Source organism: Osmia lignaria, chromosome 10 (assembly GCF_051020975.1).
Source record: "Osmia lignaria lignaria isolate PbOS001 chromosome 10, iyOsmLign1, whole genome shotgun sequence".
In the NCBI taxonomy this organism is placed as follows: domain Eukaryota; kingdom Metazoa; phylum Arthropoda; class Insecta; order Hymenoptera; family Megachilidae; genus Osmia; species Osmia lignaria.
Genome location: NC_135041.1, coordinates 14684971 through 14711994, shown reverse-complemented (window position 1 = coordinate 14711994; position 27024 = coordinate 14684971). Strand labels below are relative to the sequence as shown.

General features: G+C 45.6%; 1 protein-coding gene across 1 annotated transcript in view; it reads left to right on the top strand.

Moving 5' to 3' along the window:
* LOC117610408 (uncharacterized) overlaps positions 1-27024 on the top strand; it is a 90373-nt gene that overhangs the window by 23265 nt on the left and 40084 nt on the right. The window contains exon 3 of the mRNA XM_076690411.1: positions 26782-26884. Coding sequence (XP_076546526.1) covers positions 26782-26884 — 103 coding nt within the window. The remainder of the gene's footprint in view (positions 1-26781; positions 26885-27024) is intronic.

The following is a 27024-nucleotide window of genomic DNA, read 5'->3' as shown; positions in this document are numbered from 1 at the left end:
ATGCTGGGCGTGGTTCTTCTATTAGTTAGATTTGACGAAGGAGGTTGCACGTACGCAAAAGACGACCTTTATTTAGTTGGATAATCGGCTCGTGGGATCGAAAACATCGTACGTATGTACAATACATTGTAACGCAGATTTCTAATTTCCGCCCGTACGCCCTTAAACGATCCCGCACAATGCCGTCATTGTTCCCTCGTCACTGGTACGGTGAGAATATTACCTTTTCCTTTTCGAGCCGATTCGATTCGTTTGCCTAGTATGTAGTAGATCTTGGAACGATGGAAACTCGAGCGAGCCATCCTACTTCTGAATATTGATTTTACCTTTAAGAAAAGGTTTGTGTGTCGTTGTAATTGTGAAACTTGGACAGGTTTGGAACTAATCTAAAGAGCGGCTATTCTAGCTACTACATAAATGGATCATCCAAAAACTCGAGACTTCTAGTAGCGTGTTAAATCACAGAGTAAAAGAGAGAAAAAGAAAGAAGACGCAGAGTAAAACGTACACGCAAAAAAGCAGCAACTGCTTAAAAATTCCGTCGACCTCGATCCAGCAGGTGATCGAAACGGAGCGAAGAAGAAGGCGAGAATCCTCGTGGGAAACGCAGCCTCGTCGCGTAGAGACGCTCGGCGTCGAAGAAGCACCGAAGGATCCTTTGAAGGCCCCTGGGGCTAGAGATACTGGCGGGATGCTTAACGAGCAACGTCAAATTTTTTTTCCCTACACAGCTCGACGCAATTAGACTCTGTCCCGTTCGACGAAGGGACGCGCGAGAAGAGTAATGGCGCCGTGCTAAATTGCACGTGCTCCGACCTGTCCATCGAGGACGAGTCCAGGATCGTCCAGGATCGTCCAGGATCGTCCTGGACGAGTCGAACCTCGTGTAAACGGCCACTACCGACCAGCCCGTCTCCTGTCCGATCTCCTTTTTTCCTCCCGCTTCGTCTCGTTGACAAATGTCCTTTCCCTTCCTCTACCCACGGTGGTGTATCCTTTATTTCCTCGTTTCTGCCTCGCTAACGACGAGTCGTTACGCATTCATCCTGTAAATACTCTTACGACTTATTTCGCGCCGCTTTAAGAGTAGCCCCGAGCAATTACGTCGACTAACTGTATACATATATCGTGATCTGCTACTGTGTAATTTCGAGAAACAAGGATTTTTTCATCGCTTCTCCGGCAAAATGGTGATCGAATTCCATCTTGAGCAAGATCCGCACGAGCATACTTCAACGCCAGTTTCTCGCGGTTCGTGATTTTTCACTAGTAATTCTTTAATTTAATCGCGCAGCAAGCCCGCGCGTTACGCCAGTCACGGACGGTTTAATAGATCTCCGAGCATTAGCCGTGCCGACTTAACAGCCGGACAGATCGTTCGGCTCTTTCGAAAAGATTAAGGTGCGAAAGGACTGCACGGTAACGACGTTTTGTCGGCCATTCAGAGGGACGAGCGATTATTTCGAGTCGCAGAGACACGCGTCCAAGCCTAAGTATCATCGGCTTAACAACCATAACGTGTTGCCACTGTTGCCGCAAGAATTGCTCTTACGAAATAGGATGCCGAGGAGGATGAGCTGATGGGTAGTGGGTGATCGTTCCTCAGCTCCAATCTTATTGTCAGATGATCTTTAATAGCTGCACCTTGATACCTATAATTTAAGATAAATGACACATTTTTAATCGCTCGATCTAGGATTCGCCTATGATTTCATCCGTTCATTTCGCCGCGCCGCGCAGCGCCGGATCGCGTACACATTGCTATTCGAGAAAGTGAAAAAAGAAAAAAAAAAAAAAACGGTGGCTCGGCTTTGTTTTATTCCTTCGATCGATCAATCAAGCCGAGGACTGACACCTCTCGTGGGAACCATTAACTTAAACACGGTTTAATAGTCGCTGCGCTCGACTCGCGGCCGTCGCGTTGGAATTTCTGCGGGATTTTGATGCGTGGAGCTAATGTTTCCTTCGACCCGATCGACCAGATAAATTTCTGACGGAGGAGGCAAAGCGAGGCGGTGAATAATATTTTAGAATTTATGACGGCCCCCTCTGCTGGGAGTTAACGCTCGTTTCGAAACTCGACGAAGAATTACAGCCACGGCAACGACGGTGTTAATTGCAGAGTAATTAAAACTGCGCGGAAACAAGGTGTTTAGCATCATGCAATGATTTTGTAACGACTTTACTAACTTTTTTTTTCTATTTTTCTCTTTTTCTCATTTTTTGCTCCGTTTCGGGTAAGTTTGAAGCTCGATGAGAACGTTTTCTCGCACGATTCGCGAGTATAATAATTTCGCGATTATATTTTCTGCATGCACACTATCGTTTCAAAGTCTTGGGACATTTGTCATACTTACCTACATTGCTCACGTTGACTGACGCAGTGAAAACGGATGTGTGTGGCACGACACGTTATAATTACAGTTAATAAGAATACCAGCATTTAACGTTTTAATTTGCGGCTACAATTTGATACCCTGCGTTATAAATGAGCCAGTAATGATTTATCTCTTTAGTTTTCTAGAAAACTGTTAATTATATTAGGTAGAACATTTGTTTTTCTCTACTTAAACTAATCCACTTTCTAGATTAGGGCTAATTCACGTTCGAATCGAAACGTTTATCGAAACGCGATCTCTAGTTGTTATGACAGTCTAGTTCTTGAGGATGCATAGAATCGTAGTGGATAAGTTAGCATTGTTTAACATTTTTCTAGTTGGATTGGATAAATTGGCTGCGAAACAAGCCGCCTGATAGGCAAATATGTATTTCTCTAACAGTCAGGGAGAAAGGATGGAAAGTAGCTAGAATCTGATGGTGGAGTAACATAGAGAGAAACGGTACCACCCGGCTTTTAATGAGCACTGTACCGTGCGTTCGACCTTAGGTCATTGTTTGAATCCGTGGGTGGAAATTAATGCGGTCTTACGTTACCCGATTTCCCTCTGTACGAGTATGTATAATAAGATGTTTAAATATGCGGCTTCACACCTGCGCCACCCTGGCCGTATATTAGCATTTTTCACTTTTGCCCGCGAACAATGGGCCTATCGTGACTTACCTTTTTTGCCGTGGACGCGGAAAGAAACGCGTTATTCCTTGTTATCAGAATTTCTGTCTTAACTGTTGCGTTCTCTTGATTTCCTGTTCTCTTTCCATCGTATCCGAAGGGTGAGCCATCGATCCAACAGGCACGTTCAGGGAGCCGCTAAAAAGAAAGACGGAGGTAGGACGCGTCGAGCAATAAGACAAAATACCGTGGTCAGGGAGGCTTGTTAATTGCAGTTTAGTGTTCTTGCTCGTAATTAGGTGCAGTCGAGCAGCTGGTCGAGCCGGCTAAACGAGAGACGAGGACGTGCTTCTCGCACGACTCGACTTCTCTTCTCCGGGGATAATTACCGCATCGGGATCGGTCGTCATACCTTCTTTCGCCAGTTGATTTCTGCTACCTAGGTACACCCCTTTCCACCCCGCTCACCGCTTAGATCGCGTTTAGATGCGTGATTCGCGTGTTCGCTCCTCCTTTTGGAGGTAATCGAGCCGCGATGCGGTGCGGCGTTACACTCGCGAATCAATTTTAGCTACGAGACCGTTGCGACGTGAAATTTCCTGTTTCGTACGTTTCTGATCCGAAGAAAAGGTACACTTTCGTTCGTCTCTTCTAATTAGGTATAGGCCAGGATCTATGTATTTGATTTATCGCATCGTTCGCGTGTTTCCATCGCGCGGAACAGGAGGTTGCAGGGTAACGAGACAAGTTTCTGGAATCGCTTCTAATGAAGGATATTTCGATTTGAATTATCTATCTTGTAGGTACACTGAAACGCTGCTATTTATCTACAGGCGAGAGGTAGATTGGATTTTTAGAAAATAATTAATAATTAGATTATCCTGAGTGGTTCGTACGATCGCTTTTCGATCGAACTTTACCGTAGCGAAAGAGTTAATCATCGTTCAGCTTCGCAACCAAAGCCAGACCGTGTACCTTCTCTTCCTGTCAAAAAACTAACGCAACGACCATCGATTACCCGAGTATCTACAGTAAAAAAGAAAAAAAATGACTGCAACCTCCAGCTACGTATCTCGGTACACCTCTGACTCTCGATCATTTTTCACGTCCGTCCTTCCGTCAGACGCGTCACGCTTGCATAACGCTTAGGCCTAAACACGTACGATCTCGTCGCGTCGTGGTGTCACGCTTTAGAAATCACTCCTTCCACTTCTCCATCTGATATGTTGGCATTTAATTCGATAATTAACCGTTCGGGATCAAAGGTCCGTCAAACATCTAACCAACCCGGTAACGAGGAGTCGGGCATTAATTTAGGCGTCGCGTCGCTTCCACTCGATTACGCGTCCTTTCCAGACCCGTCGCGTCGCGTCGCGTCGATCCGTGAGAAAGTCGGTGCACAGTGCGCACCGATCGTTCGAGCCGATAATGTTTGACGATCGAAATGCATCGGTATGCAAGCGTATTTCCGCGTTAAGGAAACGTCGCGTCGTCCAACGATTCCCGATCGAACGTAGCCGAAATTGCCCGTTTTCAAATTCCTTTGGATTTCAAAGCCGCTTACTTTTATAACGGATTGCTCCGTTATAATTAGCCAGCTTGGATCGCTGAGGTTGCATGAACCTGTAATTAACGTTGAAAAATAATTTGCAACATTCTGCTCTGTCGGCTATAAAGAAGATCTTTCTGAGTAATAATTATGTCAAAAGTAAAATGAAATTTTTCTCCTCTGAGCAGATCGTTTAATTGTTAACATTTATCGCTATTACGCAATAGAAACTAACATAATAACACTTGATCGAGCGTGCGAACCGTGCGAACCGTTTTGAAAATAAAATGATACTTTTCTATATTTTTTCCGCACTTTGCTCTGCTACCTTCTTCTCTGGCGTACTCGAAAGCCCATACCGTTACGCCAGGTAAACTAATAAGTTTATGGCGTTAGCACCGCGAACTGGCAGATCGCGAAAACGTAAGCACAGGAAACGAAAGAAACGATCGAGATTAGAATCGGATCGGTGATCTCGGCCAGTCATAATACTGCAAATAGGCAAACGGTACGATGCTTATATATTACATAGGTGTGTCACGCGAGCGATTACAGCCGGCCATGCCAGCGCGAACGAAGCGTAAGCCGCAACGCGAATTATTTTCTTTTTGGTCCCGTTTTTCCTCTTTCCTTGAACTTCAGCCTGTTGCGTTTTCATTTCCTGGAACTCCTCTTCCTCTTTCTCTTTCTTTTGCACCGATAGTCTCCTGCAATGAGTATTCGATACTCGTGCAGATTCTCTGATACAACTTTGAATTACTTCGTCGATGATTCAAAGTCTTGGAATTCTTGAGAAACTCGATAATTTTAATGAACGATAATTACCCGGTACTTGTGAAAGACCTGAACGATATTGAAATGTTATATCTCATTTTAATAAAATTAACGCTACTGCAATTGCATAAATTTTCAAAGACTTCTTAAAGATAGATCGATATTGATTTTATACCTTGATCGCGATCGTGCAAATGAATTAATTACAGTTATCGCTGACACTATAATCTTCTTTATTAAGATCAAACTCGATAGCAAGAAGACAGGAGGTGTTTAAAAACCTCTAACTAGCTCGAACAACATCAATCTTGAAAAATTCTCTACATACACCATCGAACTTGATTTTTTCTCCGGCAGTACTTTGGATTTTCAAGTGTATTTTTGTTTAGGCTACTTGTTTATCGTTTCCTTGGCTATCGAGAGTACAAAGATGTATTCAGATAGAGTCGGTAATTATGCGAGCAGCATGAATAAAACTCTTTCCCCGTGTTGTTTTAATAAATGCAAAATTCTCTTTGAATATTCATGATAGAGTCTGAGTTTCCTTTTGTCGTTTGAGCACGTTGCTCGGTCCTTAGCATCTGGAAAAATGGAAAACAAGCTAAGGAAAAGCTGCCATGAACTTTCTTAAAGTTTCTTCAAATTCTGACAGATCCAGAGCTCTTTGAATGTTCTTAAGCTTCCTGTTACCTGCTACTTTTATCTATAACTTACACGGATAGTAAAGAAAAAAGTTCGTGACTTACTTTTAAGGCTGAGTGAAAAGTTACTTGGTAGAAGCATAGTGAAAAATTAATTATTTCAGAATTTTAAGCAATTTATTTTATCTTAATAAAAAAAAAAAAAAGGACAATACAAGAATGCTTTTTCTGTAAAAACTATGTCCTCCTTGAGCACTGTTCCTTTGTTTCACAACGATACACACACATAGTCATACAAAATGGGTAGATAATTTCCATTATTATGTAAGTTCTGGGTAAGTGTTCCGTTAAGTAGCGAACAAAGTTCTGAAACGATCGAGTTCGTTAACGTTACTTTCTATCCGTGAACAGTCGCAATCGAGCATCGTGCAGCTTTTATTGATGGTATCGCTACTATTTCTGGCCTGGACGAATGTATGGTTAACCGTTTATCTCTTTCGTTGGTCGGTTACGCGGTCGGTCATTAAGCGGAAGATTAATTAAGTTAAAATCACACGTAACGGGCACGGCGCGGTGGCGCGGCGGCGCGGCGGCGCGGCGGCGCGGCGTGGTGGCGCGGTGTAGCGGAGTGGCGTGTTTGTTGCACAGCTTCGCTTTGTCGAAGCTGCTTTAATTTGACGGAGAAACGAAGCGGAAAGGTAGTTGTGCTCCCCTTCGTGGATTAATGCCTGATTAATGGACGTAATAATTCAGCGGAGCAATCGTTTAATAATAATTAATAAAGCACGCTTTGTCAGTCAAGAGTATAGGGCGTATTCTGACAAAAGGGTTGCAAATCTCTTAAGGTAATCTTGCTTATGGATCTAGATGAGCTTTTGATTTTCATCCTCGGCTGAGAAATGGAAAATTCAGTTCATTTTCGAGAAGCTCCTTCTACTGATCACCAGGAGGATTACCGCAGTTATTTTTATTACCTATTTGCCTTTATTAGAAATCAGAATTGTTCGTTTCCAAACGTTTCGTCGATGGGTTCACGAAACGTATCCATCCCGAGTGTTCATTAAAGGGTGAACGTTAAGAGTTTTCCCTTTTAGGTGGCAGCCAGAAGGTCCGCGGGTTCCCGACTGTTTGGCCAACTGTTTAGCTCGGTTGTCCCCGAATCCCATCGTCGAGAAACGACGGAGCCTTGGCTCGCCGCCACCGCAATTAGCACCTACAGGGTCGTTAACGTGTCTCGAGCTCCCGGGCTTTGCCTTTTTCGGCCGCGTTTCACTCGTCTCCTCTTCTTTCCTCGAACATGACTTTTTACTGAAAAAAGGCCGAAAAACCTTTCGTTGTTGCTCGTCCACCGGCATTGGTTGTTTGATCGAACCGGTAGCTGTCCCGAACACGCTAAACGAATCTCTGTTTACTCAGAAACGTCCTTTTTTCAGGGCTGATTATGCGGCCAACTTTTCCAACCTGCATCCGTGGAACGTCCTTCTTATCTATCATTAATTATCGAGATTTTTAGCCGACGTTTACACGAGTAATCTTCCACGGTAGCTTCTTTGCCTTCAACGTGGCTTCTTTTCTTCACTCACTACGGAGAAAAATTTATTTCAACGCCTCGTTCCGAAATAGCAAAAGAATAAAGCAGCAACGGAACGAAACGAAATTATCTTAATTGTTAAATTGATGGGAATTGGTCGTTTTTAAGCTACACCCACAATTCTCAGGCGAGTTCGCAACACACGGATGCATCTACCCAATACATGGATTTTCCGAAGCCCGCGAATCCCGAACCTCGGACGTTCTTAATTTCTTATTGTGTATTAACATGCCACACGTGTGATCACGCGAGCCAGTATCGCAGTTTCGAGTTTTCCGTGTTTTTGCCCATTGCAAAGAGGACCCGTGTGAGAGACGGCAGCTGTGCATTTCAGATAATGCTGGCTCGCGATGCTCGCATTACGCTTGGTCACGTTATCGATAAGCACGAGCGTGCACCTCCCTCTCTATGGTGCACACACGAGTTTTCGTCATTTCCCCATGCTTTTTCTATCGGCAGATTCATTTGAGGGTAAATGTTCATTTCCAAACACTCCTAGATGACGTTTAATGCAAATCTACGTTCAGGTTGGCGGTCGGTCTCACACTTAAACGAGCTGTCATCGAACGAACGCGTACACAGAAGGGTTCAAACGCAGCCGACCGTACGACTGTCAACGAAACTGACTGTCACGCTGACTGCCGCGCCGCGCCGCGCCGCGCCGCCGCGCCGAGCCTGTGGGGAAATTTGCATTGGTGCAGCCGCTTCTCCTTTCACGCCTTATACGAGGAATGACAGCCTCGTAATCTGCGTCCTCCCACACTACTACGCTCTTATTCTCGGCCCTCAACCCTTCCACCGACGCGACGCCCTTTTTGTTCCTTTTTCCCTGCCGTCATTTATCCTCGCCTGCATCAGCTCCAACGTGCTCTTCCTGGCCCGCGGCTTACCTACTACGATCTCTGCTTAATAAAAAGCCAGTCTAAACAAAACCAGTCTCTCTAAACGGACTTGTACTTACGTTTTTCAAAATTAATTTTACCGATAAAACGAAAAAATAACTTCGACTATAACTTCAAAGAAGAAGATTTAAAAATTCTATTCGGCACGCAATCGCGAATAAAGAGAGAGGAAAAAAGAATTGGAAGAGCGTGGTTTATGAAGGCTCGTATACCTTATAGGGCTACAATGTCGTGTTCGCGTATAAACCGACTCGTGAATGTGACCGAAGCGGCAATAATAATTAATCAAGCTGAATGCCTTGGTGACGCCCTTCGTAATAACAACGCGACGCGAGCTGTGTGGTCCAGCCCTGTTCTTCCTGTCCCCTTATGCAACACTTTGAACACGGAATCGCGCTGTCATCCGGTTGTTGCTCGTCTACGGAACAATCGTACTTGCTGTTCAACTATTAAGAAATAACCTGATTTATCGATAAAAAAAGAAATTCACCCTCCGTGCATTACACGGTATCGCACCCACGCGGATCGTCGATGTGAAAAGCAGGCAAATCAGAGCCGATTGTTGGCAGTCGAGCGTTCGATGGATTCAATTTGCCAAGCGAAAGGTACCGTTCGACGCTGCAGGTGGAAAGGAGGCTGAGGAGGTGGGAGGGAGAACGGGTTACTCGTAAAATTCCTCGGGACTAATTACCTGCACGAGTTGAACGCGGACACGGCGGCGCGTCATCGGTGTTAATCGCGAGGTAATTAATAGACGATCGTCGCTAATTGCGCGCGATCGAATCTCAAGGATCTTAATGGCGCGTGACGATGGTCGATTCGCATTGCCCCGCGGGTTCGTGCGTGAAACCCAAGCATAATTTTCGAGCATAAATTTGTCCGTGTAAGAATCATCGCTGCGAACACGCTGTCGCGCGTTGCGTTTTCTCGCTTTCGCCATGCCGGTCTCGCTTTGTACGCCGCTGGAATTTCGATTGCACACGAGCATCGGTGCATCGGTGCACCAGTGCAACCAGCCGTCAACCTGTAATCGCTATAAGACCATCGGGTTTGCTTAAAACTTGGTATTTTAATTTAGATTTTTCATCCTACGCGTTGAGTTGTGAAGATTATATTATATGTATATTCGAGTTCAACGTCTGTGCTATCTCTAGTGAAACTTGAGGTATTAGAAGCAAGTCTCGTATTACAAACGTCGGTCATCGAGAGAAAGGAGATTCCGACTTTCACGGGTTCCATCGTTAACAAACCCATTCGCACCTGCAGCATCACCGTTCATTGTGCACCTGTCATGTTTCGTACCCTTAAAACAACAATCGTCGTCTGGTCGTTGACGGGACGGGATTCTCGGCCAGTGTCTTCTTCCTGCTCATTGCCATTCGAGAAATCGCCGATTTATTTATTTATTTACATAGGAACGGACCAGCTAAGCCATAGCTGGAAACGCCAGAAAGCCACGAGTCGTTTAGGTGTCTTGTTTATTCTGCCAACCCTAAATAAAGATCATCCGTGTCGTTCGAAGTCGCGTCCTTTTTTAAGCCACAGGGCTAATCGTGAAGGAAACACTTGGAAAAGTATCGCTGTTGAGAGGAATACACTATTATTCTAAAGTCGTTTAGCCAGAATTGTTCGCTGCTGCGTTTACCTGTGGAAAGATTCCGAAAGAATCGAGGGTCCTCGATTTTGACAAGTCCGTGCTTTCGGTTTCAATGGTTGAGGCGTTGGTGCGTAACAAAGGACCGTTGAAAAGTGTCGAGCTCTTATCCAACGTGTACATAATGTAATGATTAAAAGGGTTGAAAAATCAAAACGATACAAGAAGGTGGCGTATAACGAGAAAAAGAAAGAGAGAAGAGAAATAGCCTGTGAGGTTCTAAAGAAGGAGGCGAAGGAGGCGTAGGTTTCGAAGCATCGCATCGCCCGAAGACAGAGGCGCACGCTGGTTCGTACAGGTGCGGCCGCGAGAACACGCAGCTAGCTCGTAAACATGCAAATACTGCGAACCCTGATGGACTCGTCAGCAACTGTCAAAGCTGCGATTGCGAAGAGGGAAGGTCGGGCGCCCGGTGCGGTACGGCGCGGCGCGGCGCGGCGCGGCGCGGCGTGCTTCTCTTCTACCGAAAGAATATTCTGTTGCGGCTGCAAGATAAACAATCGAACCGAACCAGCCCTTCCTTCCACTCCTTCAGAAGGATCCAACCTACTCTCCTCTTCCTTCGTCTTTCTACCCTTTCTACCCTTTCTACCCTTTCCACCTCGACCAACGCCTCGTTCGCATTTTCTGTTTGTTCGACAAATAAACCCTCCTCGAGCAACCTCGCTGTCTTCTCGATTTCCAGCCTCCCATCTTCCTATGGGATTCCTTACGGCAATCACAGGACCATTGTCACGCTATCCGGAGGCTAAACTCGCTAAACTCGACATCGTGGACCGTGGACTGTGGCACTTTGCCTTTAATAGCCACGATCGCATTTGCTTAGGGCCAGAAGGACAAACAATGACCGCGAGGATCACTCTGGCTGCGAAGATGCCTTGTGTGAACAAGACAGCACCCTTCGAATTTCCTCCTAAACGATGAGAAATATCAGAAGGAAATGAGAACAATACGAATTCATATCATATGTGTCATTATCTATATTATTACCATGCTGTAACACACGCGATGCATTGAGAGATGTCAGCGTCGAGAAGAACAGGTGTCACCCATCGTTGGTGATCCGTGGGAAAGGCTCGATGATGAAAATGCATGCTTTTAATATCGAGTCGGTGATGTCACGCAGGAATGAAGTAAAAGACGTTTAATATGTCAAGACATATTCTGCCTTTCCCTTTTGATATTAATCTACTTGCGAAGCGCGTTTTGCTCAACGATTGATTCGTCGTAGTTAATGGTTTTCAGGATTCAACGATAGATAGTAAACGCAGAATTTCTTTCAGTTTATTGATCTTTATATCCATCAACCTGTTTGATGATTTAACTTTCGTAGTCTTAAGTCAACCACCCATGAATCAAACTGTCCATCATTTACAGTCAAATTAATATGTCTTGTTAATCTTAGAATGTGATAGAGAATTCAATTGATTTACTCCTATAGTGGGAGGGTCAATTCTGATAGAGGCAAGTGAAGTATCGTTGACTCGTTTGGAAAATCAGTCGATTCTCGTTGATTGCCGATCAATGATTTGCTGCCATTCAGGATTGACCAGTGCATTAGCCATCCGATTGGCACGATGTCACTGTTCCGGTGTCGAGAGACGGACGAAGAGAGGAACGGAGACACGCAGGGTGTGTAAGGGGGGTAGAGAAGGAGGAGAGAGGTTACCAAGTACCCTCGAGTATCCACTCCAAAGAGCTGGGTGGGCTAATTAGCGCGTTGCCTGGCAACCGGACGACGAGTACGATCTGCACTTTGCTTCGTTCCGTTTCCTCTCTCTCTCTCTGCCTCTCTTCTCCCTCTCTGTCCACCTTTTTCTCTAGTTTGCTAGGAGAACGAGTATTTTCTCTTTATCCTCTCCTTCAGATTTCGTTGTTTCATTTTCTCCTTGTGGGATAACGAGGGGTCGGTTTATGCGACTTACCAGTCAGCCCGAGACCACCTTTTCTTCGTTCCATTTTCAAAATTGAATTTTCATTTTTTTTACCTACCGTTCTGGTAAAGTTTCGTCGATCGAAGTAGATCGACGGACGGTGCCTTTGCTCGTCTTTAGAGCTGGAAATGGGCTTTCCAATTAAACGACGAGAATTCAACACGGCTCTTCTCGCGTATTAATGATCCCTGCGAGCAATCTTTGTTGCGTGTCTCGTTAATGCTCGTTATTCCAGCGCAGACGGTTCGATCTCCGCCTATCGAGGCTCCGATTTAAATGGACACGCTCGCCATCGGCCATTTAAATGCCAGAACACTTAGAAAGCTCGCGCTTGCGGAGAATTATGGTTGATCGTGAAAACGGCTGCTCGATCCGAACCGCACCGCACCGCAACGAAGTTGAATCAGCTTCTAATTATGGTTCTGATACTTGAAATGTCATTATTATTTTTGATTAATTTCAAAATCATCCAACATTACGTTTCGACATACGTGTATCCTTCTCATTGTCAGTCTCCTAGTCAGTCGGGACATTTGGCAGTCAGGACACGAAATCCCGGATCAAGGTTCCACCTTTCGCAACGCGAATTAATCTCGCGAATTCGTCGAATTGCGCAAGGATTCCAATCTGTAGGATTACCTGTTCAAGGATCTCGCGTGTCTGATCGTGAATTCAAAAAATCATCATCGTGTTTCGATTCTCGTGAAACGGAGAAGGATAACTCGGAGTTTTCATCGATTGGCAGGACAAAAAATCAGTTCTGATTAATCGCGTTTCATCAGACGCGCCGTGCCGTGCCGCGCCGCGCCGGTTCCACGTGTAAAGTGGCCGTCCAATCGACACCTCGATTTCGACTGGAACGGTGGCAAAGAATAACGTTTCAGAAGGAATCTCTCTGTCGAGTCTGTGCCTTAGTGGCTTGTAGCTCGGCCGTTTTGTCGGCGCTTCAAGCTGTGAAATTGCTCCGACTTATCATTCGGGCTAACGAGTCCCTAACCGTCTTCACACTTCACACTCCTCTCCTTCTTTTCTATTCTCTGTACCTTTCTCGCAGTGGCGTAGGCTCTCGTCGACTTTCAACGTTTCTACATTCCATCATTTGTAGAAGATTCTGAAAAAAATAGGAAAACACTTGTTACTTTATCGAAAATTTATACACCCTTTCTACAGTTTAATCGTTTCCACTCTAAAACCTTAATCAAATTTTTGCTCCCAATGCGATTATACTCATTCCGAACGATTTTTCAGCTGGCACAAGAGCAAGTTACAATTAATTTTGAAACCAATCAATCAGAACGATATCAGAACTGTAATCATTTTTAGAAAGTTTCAAGTAAATGGTAGAAAATGAATCCATAGGTTCCTACGCCATTGCTTCTGGCCGATCAAGAAAGAATCCTCGAGCTGGCTTGTCACCCTCTGGAACGTCGATTTCGAGGGATGCCAGCAATCGCCTGTAATTTGTGCCTCCACCGACATCGATGGCGTTCATTGTTGTTTCATCCCGTGTGTTTCCGACGCGCACGCATACGCGCTGAAACCAAAAGCGATTTCCGAGCCGCGTTCCACGGTAGAAACAGAACTAGATATTTCCTTTCTTTATTTTCTATTTCATCGGAACGTTGGAACGTTGTCATCGCGGAAATGCCAACTTGTGAAAATCAAAGTCTCGTCTCTATCCATCGAGACACTAGGGAATGGCAGTTTCGAAGGCAGCTGCGCGTCTCGAAATAACGCGCGAGAAGTTAATAAATGCCATCTGCGAAATATCGGCTTGGGAAACGTCAAAGCGGCTTCATAAACGTCGATCCAACCGAGTCTTCCACGTCAAGCCTGTTTTCCTCGAAATCTTGGGCCGCGTCGCGTCTCTGATTAGCGACCAAACTATCGGGGACATGTACGCCCGGTTGCAGGAACGGTTATTAAGCGTCATCCCACAGCTTGATTTTGTCGCGTTTGCAAACGTTCGTAATCATTAATCATCGATTCCTCCGCGTTGTCGACGCTCGCTGCATCCTGGTGACACGTTCGACGCTTTCTTTGATAGATACAGGACGATTCAAGGATAGTCGACCAGTTATATAAGAAATATTTTAACGCAATTATAAGCAGATATTATTTGAATATTAATGCGATCTCACTACAATACATCATTTCCATGAATTTCACCAATAGTTTTACGAATTCGTAATTTTGAACGAGCCTGTAGACGCACGGTCGGGTTTCGAACGTTCGCATAAGAAGATTTCGTCGGAGTCTGTTACATTAAAAGCTCATTCATCGCACGTCGACATTGTCAACCGTTTTCATCGTGACGACCAGTGAAACTTCAAGGGGTTTTAATTGCGCGAAGGTCGCGGCACACCGCGCCGCGCCGTTCAATCGTCCCCGATGACTGTCGACAATCGATGTTAGTTGACGCGTCCTCGTGGAAGCGACAAGGGTGACGTAACGACCGGACAATGAAATCGACGAAGAGGATGCGGTTTTCGATCTCGTGGATTGTGGTTTCGCGCACGTCTCCCAGCTGTCGGCTGCCTCCTTTCGAAACTTACCGATCGCTCAACCATTTCTTATTCTCATTCTTATTATTAGGTGTATGCGAAAGGTAACGACCGTTTTATTATCAGAAATTTTTATTTATTCAACGCTCTTGATACGTCCTTGTTCCATTCAAATAACTTTTAGTCCGTTGGAGTGAAATATTTTAAAATTAGCATCGAAACGGGGGACGCATCTTTGCTAAACTCACAATTTTGCGTAATGGATCGCGCTGATCGGTCCTCCGTCTAGGATGGACCCCGAGGACGACGATTAGGAGCTTGCCGAGCTTGCCGAGCTTGCTGGCGGAGAGGAGGGGCGTTTTAAAGACAGTCACTCGTTTTTTGTTTTTTTTTCTGGAAGCGATTTTCTGGATGAGAGGGAGACAAGATCGAAATAATAATCGTTGGTCGTTTGAAGCCGCTTAGAGAGAATAGTTTAAACTGTTTAACATAATAGCGCGACGGACATCGGGTCCGATTTGGAGACCCAACAATTTTGCCGGACTGTTCTCTAATGTCAACAGATTAGCCGTAATAGTGAAATTACATGGTCGTGTAATATCTCACATATGGAGTCACGTCGTCTTTCGGTAATTCTCCTGATCCTGTCGTCTTTCTTCCTCCTTCCTCGTCGTTGCACTTGTCCTTGTCTCGTTTCATCTCGTCTCTTGTCCCCTCGTTCGAAACCACCTTGAATCGTGGACCAGCAGATTTTGGTAATGCTAGGGTTAGACGTTTATACCCCGAGACGAGAGGTCAAACGGTTTTGCGGAGCAGATTACATGCATTATTTTTGCGCTCGACTCGGCCCTGTTCCTCCAGCAGACCACGAAATGGCCCGTAATTCGAGCGAGACTGCGCTTCTCTCGCCTACCCATCGATAGCGATTCAAGGAGTCGGGGGACATTTTTCGGATACGATATAACATAATAATTTCAGTGTGTTTCAGGGAATAGTTAGCAATGGAATGATAATGTTGCTTGAAGTCTTGAAGAATGATGAAACTTATAAAAATACAAGTCATAGGTAATCGCGATTATGGTGCAAATTGGTCGAGTTACTGAATCCTTTTCATGAAATCATCGTCGCTTTCACTAGAATCAGAATGTAACCGAAAGTATGAATACCTTTGTTCGAGCGTATCAGTGCATTAAGACGCAGCGAGATTAAGTAACTGTTTGGGACAGTGTTCGTGAAATAAGTACGAATGATTTGCTGGTCAGCCGATTAAATTGACGAACTCCCTCGAAAAAGATTTCTAAACGAATTAATAGGAAGTTTGTAATTGAAGCCGTGATCGTCAGACATCCAAAGTGTTTCGTAAAACTCACGTTTCCCTGTCAATCGAAACTGGAACAGCTCTACAGGGTCGATCAAAAGCTCGAAACGGATCGCGAAACGTGACATGCGTTTTCGATCGCGATGAAACGCGAAGAGGAAGGAAGGAAGGAAGGAAGGAAGGAAGGAAGCAGTGTACTCCCTGGATAATAATGATCTCAGGATCGACGGATGACGTACGACGGAGTCCCCGAGGGGGCCAGCAGCGGTTGATCCATTGTTACGCTATCTCTCCTATTCTGTCTGCCGTTTAATGCATAATCTATTACGGGCTTTTAACAATGCGAACCAGCTCCGTCGATGCCCGACCAAGCACTCGCCTTTTCATCCAACGGTCCCTCGACGAATCGATCTTCCGGCTGCCGCACCCTCATATTTCACCAATGTTTTGACGTCTGCTTCGTAAGCATCCGTCCTAAGGGTGAATCGTCGCGAAACCATACTCGTCTTCGCGAACATCCAGCGAAGGGTCGTCCACGAGATGCCCTGTACCTACCAGGAAAATTGTCAACAGGAAAACCGCTATCCTGGAAAAGTAAGTCGTTGATCGAAGAGCCGCGATAGAAAGAGCAGTTTTAGACGCGACCGGGTCATTGAATATGGATATCGAGAAGTGCATTGCTCTTGGATGCCTGCCAATAGATTAATAGCCGCGGAGTGATGCTCGAGATTTCGTTGGTATATATCGCATTACGGGAAATGACGAGCCAAAATCTTCGAATGACTTCGCGAAGGGACGAAAGAACGAGTAGAAAGGATAATAAAGGGAAGAGAAAGAGAGGGAGAGGAGATCGTATAATCACCCTTTCTTTCATCGGTGATTCGCCCCTTTTTACGTCTCTTCTTTTCAACGCCGGCCCATTAAATGGTCCCGAGACAACGATTGCTGCCTCTTTCCAAGGAAATTTCTCGATGAATATGTATCTTCAAAAATAACAATCACACGGATGGTCGAAATTAAGTTGGCCAATTAGTCCAAACGAACGGGTCTACCGCAAAAACCTGCGTTACTTGAAACTAACGAAACCGTATAACACAGTTGGCCGATTTCAATGAACGCAACGATCGAGCTTGAAGACACGAACGATTCGTAAATTCCGAACAATCTTTGCATTCCACTTTCAGTTGATTCGCGCAATCGTGGCTAAAATCGGTTGCGTTTCCGGAATCCTCGACGAAGAACGTGCACTCATTCGAAATCGTTAACAAGCGTGCACGTGGAAAATTAAGGCCGCCGCCGCCGCCGCCGCCGCCGCCGTTTAACAGACCAGGTTTTCAAGCTTATGAATCAAAATTTTAACCGTTCATTCCGTAAGCTCTCTTATAACTCTTTTGGAATCTCTTCTATCCGCTCAACGAGTAGACTTCAATTCAATTTGGAGTTTTAATTAATTTCCCTTTGAAAAGAATCTTTATCTTTGAATAAACAGTAGCTAACTTTATATATAGGTATGGGTGAAATTGTTGAAAATGGAGAATAGGTTTGGTTCCCATCGAGCCGTATCAATCTCTTCCGTGTATCCGTGGAGGGATCGACGCGGCTGGCTGTTGGGATTATCGCGGCTCTTCGTCATTAGAGAAGCGAGGAGGTCACACCTGGCGCCCCCAGCTACGGGGCCTGGGTTAGGTTAATGGCGCGGCAGATGCGGATCACCGTTCGTTCTTCCCGAATCTTCATAAATATCCGATCGATATATAAATATGTCTACGCCCTGCCCCGGGACCAAGAGCAGAGCTACATAAAGCTCTTCTCGTTTTTCGAGATCCTATTGCTGATCGGACTGAGTCGACTGGCCTGCAGCTTTCGATCGATTCTTTCCGATCGGCCAAATAACCGGGGCCACAATTTCGTTCGATGCAACGATTAGAAGCCGCTCGTCTTCGAATCCCCAGACCGAGACAATCGATCGTTTAGTAGAATCATTTTTTTTTTTTTTTTCTTCTCCCCTATGGAATGTTAAGGACACTCACTGGACTGGATCTCGTTTGCGAGATCGACACGAAAAAATCTTTTCTCACAGCGACGTTACGGGTAGGTTCGGCTGGCTAGCATCGAAGAGGAATTTCACCTACAACCTTTCGACGCGGAGGCTGCGCGCCAAGGTTTGGAGAGGACCTTGTTATTAATCACGACGCTGCCATCTCCCAGAGCAGCGTTCGCTCGTTAGCCAGGGGTTTGTCGGGACGGAGGGGTGGCCATCTCTTAATTACTTCCGCGCCAATTAACACCGCCTCGAATAAAGAAGGGGCTACTCGAGCCGCCAATGGGAGCTCGCTTCTGAAAAAGCCAGTTGCCTCGGAAGCACTCGCTTTCGATTTAATATAGTGGCAGCGTACTCGCGCTCGCCTGTGTACGCCTTTCTGTTGTGTGTGGGTGTACACAGGAGTGGCCTGCCACTCTCGCGAAATCGATGATCACCGGTGACGTCGTTTCCTCCTCGACGCGGCTTCTCGCGTCTAATGGTCGATTAAACCACCGACCCGCGCTTGCCCTCTTCGACCAGACCTCTGCTGGATCGAGCGGATCGATCGATGATTTCGCGTTTGACCATTCGAACCGACTACACAGCAACAGCTAAATGCTTTTTTAGAACGCTTCAATGGAACCTTACAAGGTAACCTCTAGTGGTTTGTTTCATTGGCTATTCGTGGATTGTTTTATCGTTAGTTGTAAACCGGTGACGCTGTATATTTTAAGAAAATTTTGACAACACGGTCAATTCAGCGATCTGGAATCGATGACGCAGAAGCTATCGACACGTTTAACGAAACGGAATTTTTGCGGGATCGAAATCGCGAGTCACGAAGAAAGGTCGGTTGATTGACTTCCCATGGGACTTTGCTTTCGGAAGAACTCAGCTGATCCCTTCTGGCTATCCCGTTTTTTTCTCTCCCATTCTCCCTCGATTTCTTTCGAGTCCACCAAACTCCATTCGGACGTGACCGGCTTACTTGGTTCGCTGTGCGAAAAGTACTCGAGTAAATCACGAGGAGACGAGAAAGCTTGTATCTACTAAAGATCCTTACTTCGCTTGTCCACCCTATAAATTCTTTTAATTTAATCGCCAAATTTTACAAAATCAACCCAACGCAACGATTGTGGTTGAAATGGACGCGACGCGAGGGCCAGTTATTAACAAAGGGGTTAAAATCGTAAAACACCATGCTCGGTCAGCAAATCACAAAGAATCAGTAGCTACGCAGAGAATAACAGGATGGGGTGCAGGGAGTATAATAAAGGTTAGCCAGGTCGCATACCAGGATCGTGGAGGATGAAACGAGGCGACGCGACGTGTGCGTTTGCGAGAAGCGAGAAGCGAGAAGCGAGAAGCGAGGGTTGGGCTGAGGATATGGCGATATCACAGAGGATATGGCGATGGTGCGTGGGTTCAAAGGGGACGGGTTCGTTGGAGACCCGACGTGCGGAGCAAGTAGAGGGTGAATTGAGTGGAGAAAGGGTGGGAGATGGCTGTTGGATAAAGGAAGGGGTGGCATAGTGGGGATGAGACGACGGCAGGGGAAGTTGACGGGGATGAGGTTGGCGATTGGCATTTAATTAGCGGTCGGATGACCGCCGCCGCCTCCGGATCAATACACCGCCCCCGGGGGCCAGCGTGCAGGAGGCAGCGATCCCCTTTCCAATCCTCTCCATCTCCTCTTTCTCTTCTAACCTCTTCTCCGCCGTTTATTCCTCTGCTTTACTCTCCACGCACTCTTTCTCTCACTCTTTCCTCGTCCTCCTACTTTCTCTCATCATCCTACCCCTTCCATCTTGTTCCGTGAAACCGACTAGACCGAACAGAAGCGAGCTCGTCGGTCTGCGAACTGAGAACCCCTTTCCAACCCCCGTTTACCATGGACCCGAGCTGAATAAGGAAACGAATTTTCAATTTTCGCGTCACAAAATTAATCTTTACGAGGGATTTTGTTCTTGCGTTTTGAGTTTGTTCGATAAAAAAAAAATTTTTTGGCGGATTTTCCACACCACGTGCAAAGTGAAACGGTTCAATGAATCATCCGGTCGGTGAAGTGTAAATCGATGGCCGCGCTCGTCTTTTCGCTCTCGTTCGAAGGAGTTAATCACGGTAAACAGTCTTCATTGTTCCGTGACGCGGTCTGGGTTAAAAAAGAACGCGGCTTCAAGTCGAACGCTCGTGCCAAATCAGTGTTTATGCTTGAAATTATGGCCGGTCGAGTAACACCCTTTGAAAATATCGTCGCCGTCCACCATCGAGGAGGTTCTCAAATCTCGCGACATTGTTTCTCCATTTATTTTCGATCGCGTGTTGCGTTATTGAACGAAATATTTATTTAAAAAAAGAAGAGAAAGGAACGCCTCGAAACGAGAATAAATTGATTTATCCGTCGGTTATCGACGTAATAATTTACATTGACAGCGCTATCTATATGTAAATGCGCGATCATCCTATGGTGTCTCGGCAATTGATATCTGATCGATCAGAAATTATTTACATTATCTGCCCGAGAAATATGAATATGTTTCAGTAGTTTAACGTCATCTTAAAGCGTGATAATGGACGTTGGAAATCAATCAGGTGGCGCCTTTATCTGGCTTAATTTTATTTAGAAAAACAAATATGATCGTTAATGTGATCGTTAAGGTGGAAAGAGAATACCTATAACGGAGCACCTCTGGTTCGGATGATCCCCTTGTCAGCAGCCGACTGGTTGTTTCTGCAGGAGTGTATAAAATACGGGACTTGTTAACAATGTTCGCACCTACGGGTACGTGTGCGAGGGCCGTTGAGTACGTGTACCTGGTCACCCATAAACGCGTTGCGCCGCGGCAAGGGGCCCTTTCGGCGACGCCGACCTTCGCCCTCGGATCCTACCAAGATATTTTATTCTCGGCGATTTTTACGAGCCGATATATCATTCATCGACCGGGCCCAACGGGGTTGGCGTTACATTGCTTCGATATCTGCTGGTGAAAGAGTAGGGGTGCGACTCGCCTCGATCTTCTGACCTCTGTGTTCCTGGCCCACGGAATCGTGGAAAAGAAAGTTTGGTCTTTTCTCTTATTTTTCTTTTCTGAACTAAACGAATACGTAGATTCGAGAAAAACGCAGTCGCATCTATTACGCATAGACAGTATGTAGACGTGTTTATTATTCGTTTAGCGTGATGCACGCGCAGTCGGCGTGGCGCGGCGCGAAGCTGAGTTCGTGAACGTGCAATACTCGCGCGAGAAACACAAGACCGCGAAGCGTTCATAATTCATCGGAGGGGACGAGGGCGGTCGACGCGGCGAACACGAGCACTGAAACTTATTGGTCGTGTCGCATCCTTAATATCCTTTGAAAATTCCTCGCGCCTCTTACTCTGAATGCGAAAAAGAAAAGCAAAAGTCACAAACTAAAAATTCAATTCCTTCTAATAAAAGACGCCCTTTATTTTAATCTCTGATTCTCGTGCTGTGAGCGAGTGAAAAATGATGTTATTAAATCCTATAATAGAATGAGGGACACGAGAAATCGCGTCATTGTTCTTCTTATCGCATTAAAAAAGAAATCCAGGGCGCGTGGCCGGGCGGAATGCACGCACGATCGTCGTTTCATGGTTAAGCCGGGCTGGATTAAGCTGCCCACCCTGTTCGGTGGTAGCTGCTCCCAAGACCCGCTTATTTTTCGCGTTGCCCACCAGCTGTAATAATGAGATTTAAAAAGCACCCTTACCCGCCTTTCCGCTACCTGTCGACACGGTCGAGTCTGGAACAAAAGAGGAAAAAGAAGAGGGATCGAGTAATTTTCTGGACCCGGCTCTCTGGCTCTCATGATTTTTCCTAAATAATTGAGACTTACGACTAACCACGAGAAAGATTTTCTGAGCAATTGCACCTCTTTCACCTGGCGTTCAAAGGATCGCAAGGAAAAATCCGTTGCAATGTTGGTACATTTCAAGGTAGACGGAGCAAAGCCAGCAATCGGGGTGATATTATTTCATCGGTCGTAAATAGCGAAGGGTGGTCAGACCGAAAGTTAGCATAGGCGTTGACTTAGTGCTCCTCTGGGTGCCGTCTGTCAACCCAGCTCGTAAAGCCTTTCTTATTTCGCGATATTTTGTCCTCGCCACCACGATATTTATCGTCCACGCAGGACCCACGACCCGACTACTTCTTCTGCGTCGCGGAATAATCTTTGCGCCCCCTTTTCTCTCGAAGGGAGTAATCGACCTGCCGCAAATTTTTCATTTTCCTTTCGAACCACCTATCGACCCACTATCGTTGCTTTTCCTTAATTTATGGCCAATTTTTCTTCTCGTACGAAATTTTCGTGATCGCGAAATTGTGTAGAAAAGAAAAAAAAGGTTTTATCGTTCGAGATTTCACAAGGCCCATAGGATTATTTATTCTTGTGGTTTTTGGCAAACGTCCGTTCTGCAACGAAATACGCGTCTCTTCCGCAGCCGTTTGGCCACTTAATTCCGCTACATTTGAACGCGACCCGAGAAAACGGCCAGATATATCACGCAAATTGCCATTGTGGCCGCGACAATATTAGCATTTCATTATTCCGCCACACATAAAACGCACGAGGATGAGGAACGACCCCGTGGATCGTGTGCCTTCTATTTTATTCCGCTGCGTTTACCCGACATAGACACGCGTTCACCAAGATTTCTAATCGAGGGGTGCGGAACATCGGTTATAGATTCTTTGGTTAGATTAAAAGCGTACAATGTATCTAATATTGGAGACTGGAGCTTAGCTGCCAGCGGCATCATCTCTGCCGACGACGCGACGAGAGCGGGAAAAAGCAAATTTAATAGAGCGAGTTTTCGTCTATCGTGTCTATCCATCGGCAATTTCCGATTGAGTCGCCATCCCCGAGGAATCGATCGTCATTTTCTCCAGTCTCGTCGCCGCGCGCCGCGCCGCGCCGTAACGTCGCGTTTCACTCCGCTTTTCATCCTGACGGCCACACCTTGTGCCGTGCCACGATCGAAAATGAAGCATAATAGCGTAATGGTCGATGGATGGCAGCCCCTTCGAGACAAGAATCGTTCGCAAAACGCTGCTGTTACACGCGACACGTGACACTTTAATCCATTTCAACCGATTTCAACCCATCATCTTCCATTGAGAATACCTTTTCTTTTTATCGTATTATACTACGCGCACAATGCAGAGAGATTAACGTTTACTTCACTCGATGATTATACATGATGAATCGCAGCACGGAAGTAATAAATTGATGATGCGACAAGATATAATAATGGGATAATTTTTGTATGGTCAGCAAGCGTTTAGCGAGCCATCGCAATTCGATTTTCATCGATGAAAATGGTGTAATGCGGTAATCCATGCGGATCGTCGAATGTAACCATGGCTTAGATGGCAGGGAATCGGATCAGCGCAGTGGCAGTTTAGCCCGCGAGGAAAAGGGTAGGTGGGAGGATCGTATAGGGCGCGAAAGGGAAACGAATGGATTCGATCAGCGAAACACAGCGGGCCAGCTTAAATCCTCGAACTCATTAATGGGCTTCAGAGTCGAGGCACGAACGTTAGCCAGGCTTTATACTTGAGCTTTAATTCGCGCTCTGGTCAAATTAATTTGCAACGATGAACGAGATAGTTGCTGCTGCACTCTCGTCGGCTGTGTTAGCAACCGGCCAGATTAGCCGCCGTTCATTAAACACGAACCTACACTATACATACATAGATATACATATAGGTACGGTCGGATTTGGCATCGGTGCAAACCTGCATACCGCATCCACGTGATCGTCGTCCTCCGAACACTACTTTCTCCTTCTATCCTGATCTCTGATCTGTCTGTTTCTCTTTGAATCGTGGCCGGTGTTGAAATCAACGAGCAGATCGGCAGCAATTCAACGAACGTTATGTCGAATTTTAGGTAGATCGAGCACGAGGCGCCGCGCCGCGCCGCGCCGCCCCGCCGGAAAATACCGTGTTTGTCGGCTAACGTTGTTATTCAAGTCGGCAAAAGGATTTTATTAAAAAGAGTGCTGGAAGCTGGCTTGGGAAATTGGCTCGTATACCTATAGCAGATACCTGTGCGCGCCGAGTGGCCATCGAGTTTTCGGTTTCGAAATTTAGCTTACGTAGCGTCGAGTAGGTTACTGCTACGTTTCAAGTGCGAAACCTTTCGATACTACCTCTTTTTTATCTTTCGAGCGGAGAAAGCAGGAAATTGCCACGCGATTTCTTCCTAGACGAATTGTTCCACAGAGTTTGCCTTAACTCGATCCACGTTTCGTAGTACAATACCGTTTACCTCGTTAACAAATTACAAACAAAATTCATCCTTCCCATTGATATATTTAACAATACGCTCGCATATCGTGGAGAACTGTGCCACCACACGGATTATAATGATGATGATCATCATTGCTGCCACAATCGTCGGCACTATTGATTGGAAATATACGTTTGCGTGGTTCGTGTAATCCATATCCGCGCAATTAATTATCGTTCTCTGATATGTTGTAATATCCATTGTTGGCTGGCCAAACGCATGCTTGTTGCTCGTTCGGATTACATGCCGGCAACTGTGCACCAGGCATGTTTCATTTCGTTGTCGAGATATTACGATGTGAAATTTAGACGCTTCTACTCTTTATTCGATCGTACATGATGAAAGTCGTTGGGATCGATTTTGCGAACATCGCAATGAATAGTAAATCTATCAAAATTTCAACGAAACATTATTGGCTGTAAGTGATTTTGTTGGTAAACGCATTCTTCCGTGGTGTTTCAAAGAAATTTCAATGTGTACGCGTCCAATTAAGAAGACGCAAGGTGCGAAGATTGTTCGCTTTTCAGCCACGTGGCGTTACACGCAGCTTTCATTGTGTCGCGGGACTGAAAAAACGGTGGAACGGGCGTCGAAATTAGCGGTTGAACATCTTTTTTGTTCGGACACATTAACTGCAGCCGCCAGTTTCGAAACAGCCCTCTCAGCGATCGATTCCGCCTGTCGTTGATCATGATCGATCGACACCCTCGACTCAACGAGGCTCGAAAACTCTATTCTCCTAACGAGTTAGAAAATGGAAATATCAAACGAAAGAATTTCAACAAGACTGGTTGCAAAATTTTTTAGAAGCTCATTAAAGTGCAAAGCAGGTATAAAGCAGAGGGTTAAAGCTCTGCCTTAAGGTTCATTCGTCCGACATCTGAAAAAGCGAGTTTCAAAGCTTAAAATCGCTCAGCTCCGTCTATCAATTCTATTTTTCTTTCCTCGTTACATCCTTCTCTAACGATCATTCGATCGAACGGTAACACGAGCGCAGAAACGCGAACGTGTTTCATTAGTTCGCGAAACGAGTCGATTAATCAGCTGCTTCGAGTATGGCTCGACTTTTATTTTTATTTTAAACAGTAAATTGATGAACTCGTCTTTGCCAGTCTAATCGGAAGATATACAACTGCGAAAAATATACAGAAGCTACTCGTGGCGTCCTTAAACGGGGAGTATTAAGCGAAGAAACAAGATGATAAAACGGCAGAGCGCGGCGGAGAGCCAGCAATAAATGTTTCGTGGCTCGTAAAAACGTTATTGCCTTCCGTACACACCGATAGCTGAAGACAGTGCAGCAGAACCCTGAAGAATATGCAAAGAAACCAGGGACAAATGTGTCCTCGCGGTAGAAAAAGCACCCCTATGCGCTGAAACTGTAGTTTGCAACGAGAAGTTGAAGTGAAATTGTTCAGACCCTAGTTACCATTTTGATCAGAAAACAGAGCGAATTAACTGGAGGGGTTGAATGTAAAAAGCGTGACAGGAATTTTGTTTTATGCGAACGCAGTCTCCCTTCCGCCTTAGCAAGCAACCGCTAATATCGCCATATAATCTGTCGCCGTTCCGAATAAATAACCCGCTGCGAAGCTAATAAAACTCGTCGACTGCGAACATTTTGTCGAGCGTCACGTGTTACCAGCTTCCGTTTACCCACGACAGAAGATTTCCCGCGAACGTGGTTCCATAGTGGCACTGGGATGCTGTCTCTATAAAGACACATGGCCGATGAAGGTGGTTCGCACGTCGCTTCATTTGTCTTTATATTAGCGGCACACGCCGCTATAACGCTATAACACCAACCAGTTTCACCCTTGTTACTCCTCCACCACGACACATCGAGACGCAATAGCGTTTTCTCAGGTGTTGATGCTCTGGAAGGGATGGTGCTATATCGAAAAACTTGGATCCTTCGTTAAAGGGGCGAGTTTTATTTTATCGAGCGGGACAAAATATCTCGGACAGTTTGGTGCGGATTAAAGGATCGATGCCGCAGGCGAGTAAAGGAAAGAAAGAAAAAGGGGGTGTGGTATTTTGAGTGACCGTTTGGCATAACGCCACCCCTGAGGGAGCTCGCAAAAGAGACGAAGCTCGTCGGATTTTAAGGAACCGTGAATATTTTCCGCCCTTCGGCACGAAATTAACCCCTTGGGAGCCACCATCCAATCCTGTGCCCCCGGCTGAAAGGAGGCAACCGCTTGGATCGGGTATTACTTTATGTTCGCGGCAGAAAAGTTTATTTTCCTTCGTGGCAGAGTTAGCTGCAGCCAACGCTTGGCCAGCCGTTGCTTCGTTGCTTCGTTGCTTCGTTGCAACCGAAACAAGAGCGGAGAAAGAAAAAAAGGAAATGAAGAAGAAACCTACCGATTCCTCCTCTTTCATCTTCCGTAAAAGTTTTCCAGTAACCGACACGGATCTGCACTAAGGCAAACTTCCGATCCTTATTAAATGGACGCCCTTTTACCGTCTAACATCATCTTCATCGTGCTCACTTTTTTTTTAATAAATACATGTAACCCTTGCTTATGTACTTACGATAATTGTGGTTTTGGTTTGATTGCAGTCCATACGATGCACTGTCAACGGATGTTCCTGCGACTCGTTCACCCCTGGAAAGCGGCACATCCGGTACTGCGACAGGTGTCATCACGGCTGGGTACTCCACGGTGAGTACCTGAAATTTTCATTATTATTATCCTACTATTTTGAATCCCTTATCAAAGGGACGAAGGCGGCTGATAAAATCGAATAGAGGGTAAAGTAGCCTCGATTTAAGAATCCATGTCGAAGATTTTTACCGTGCACA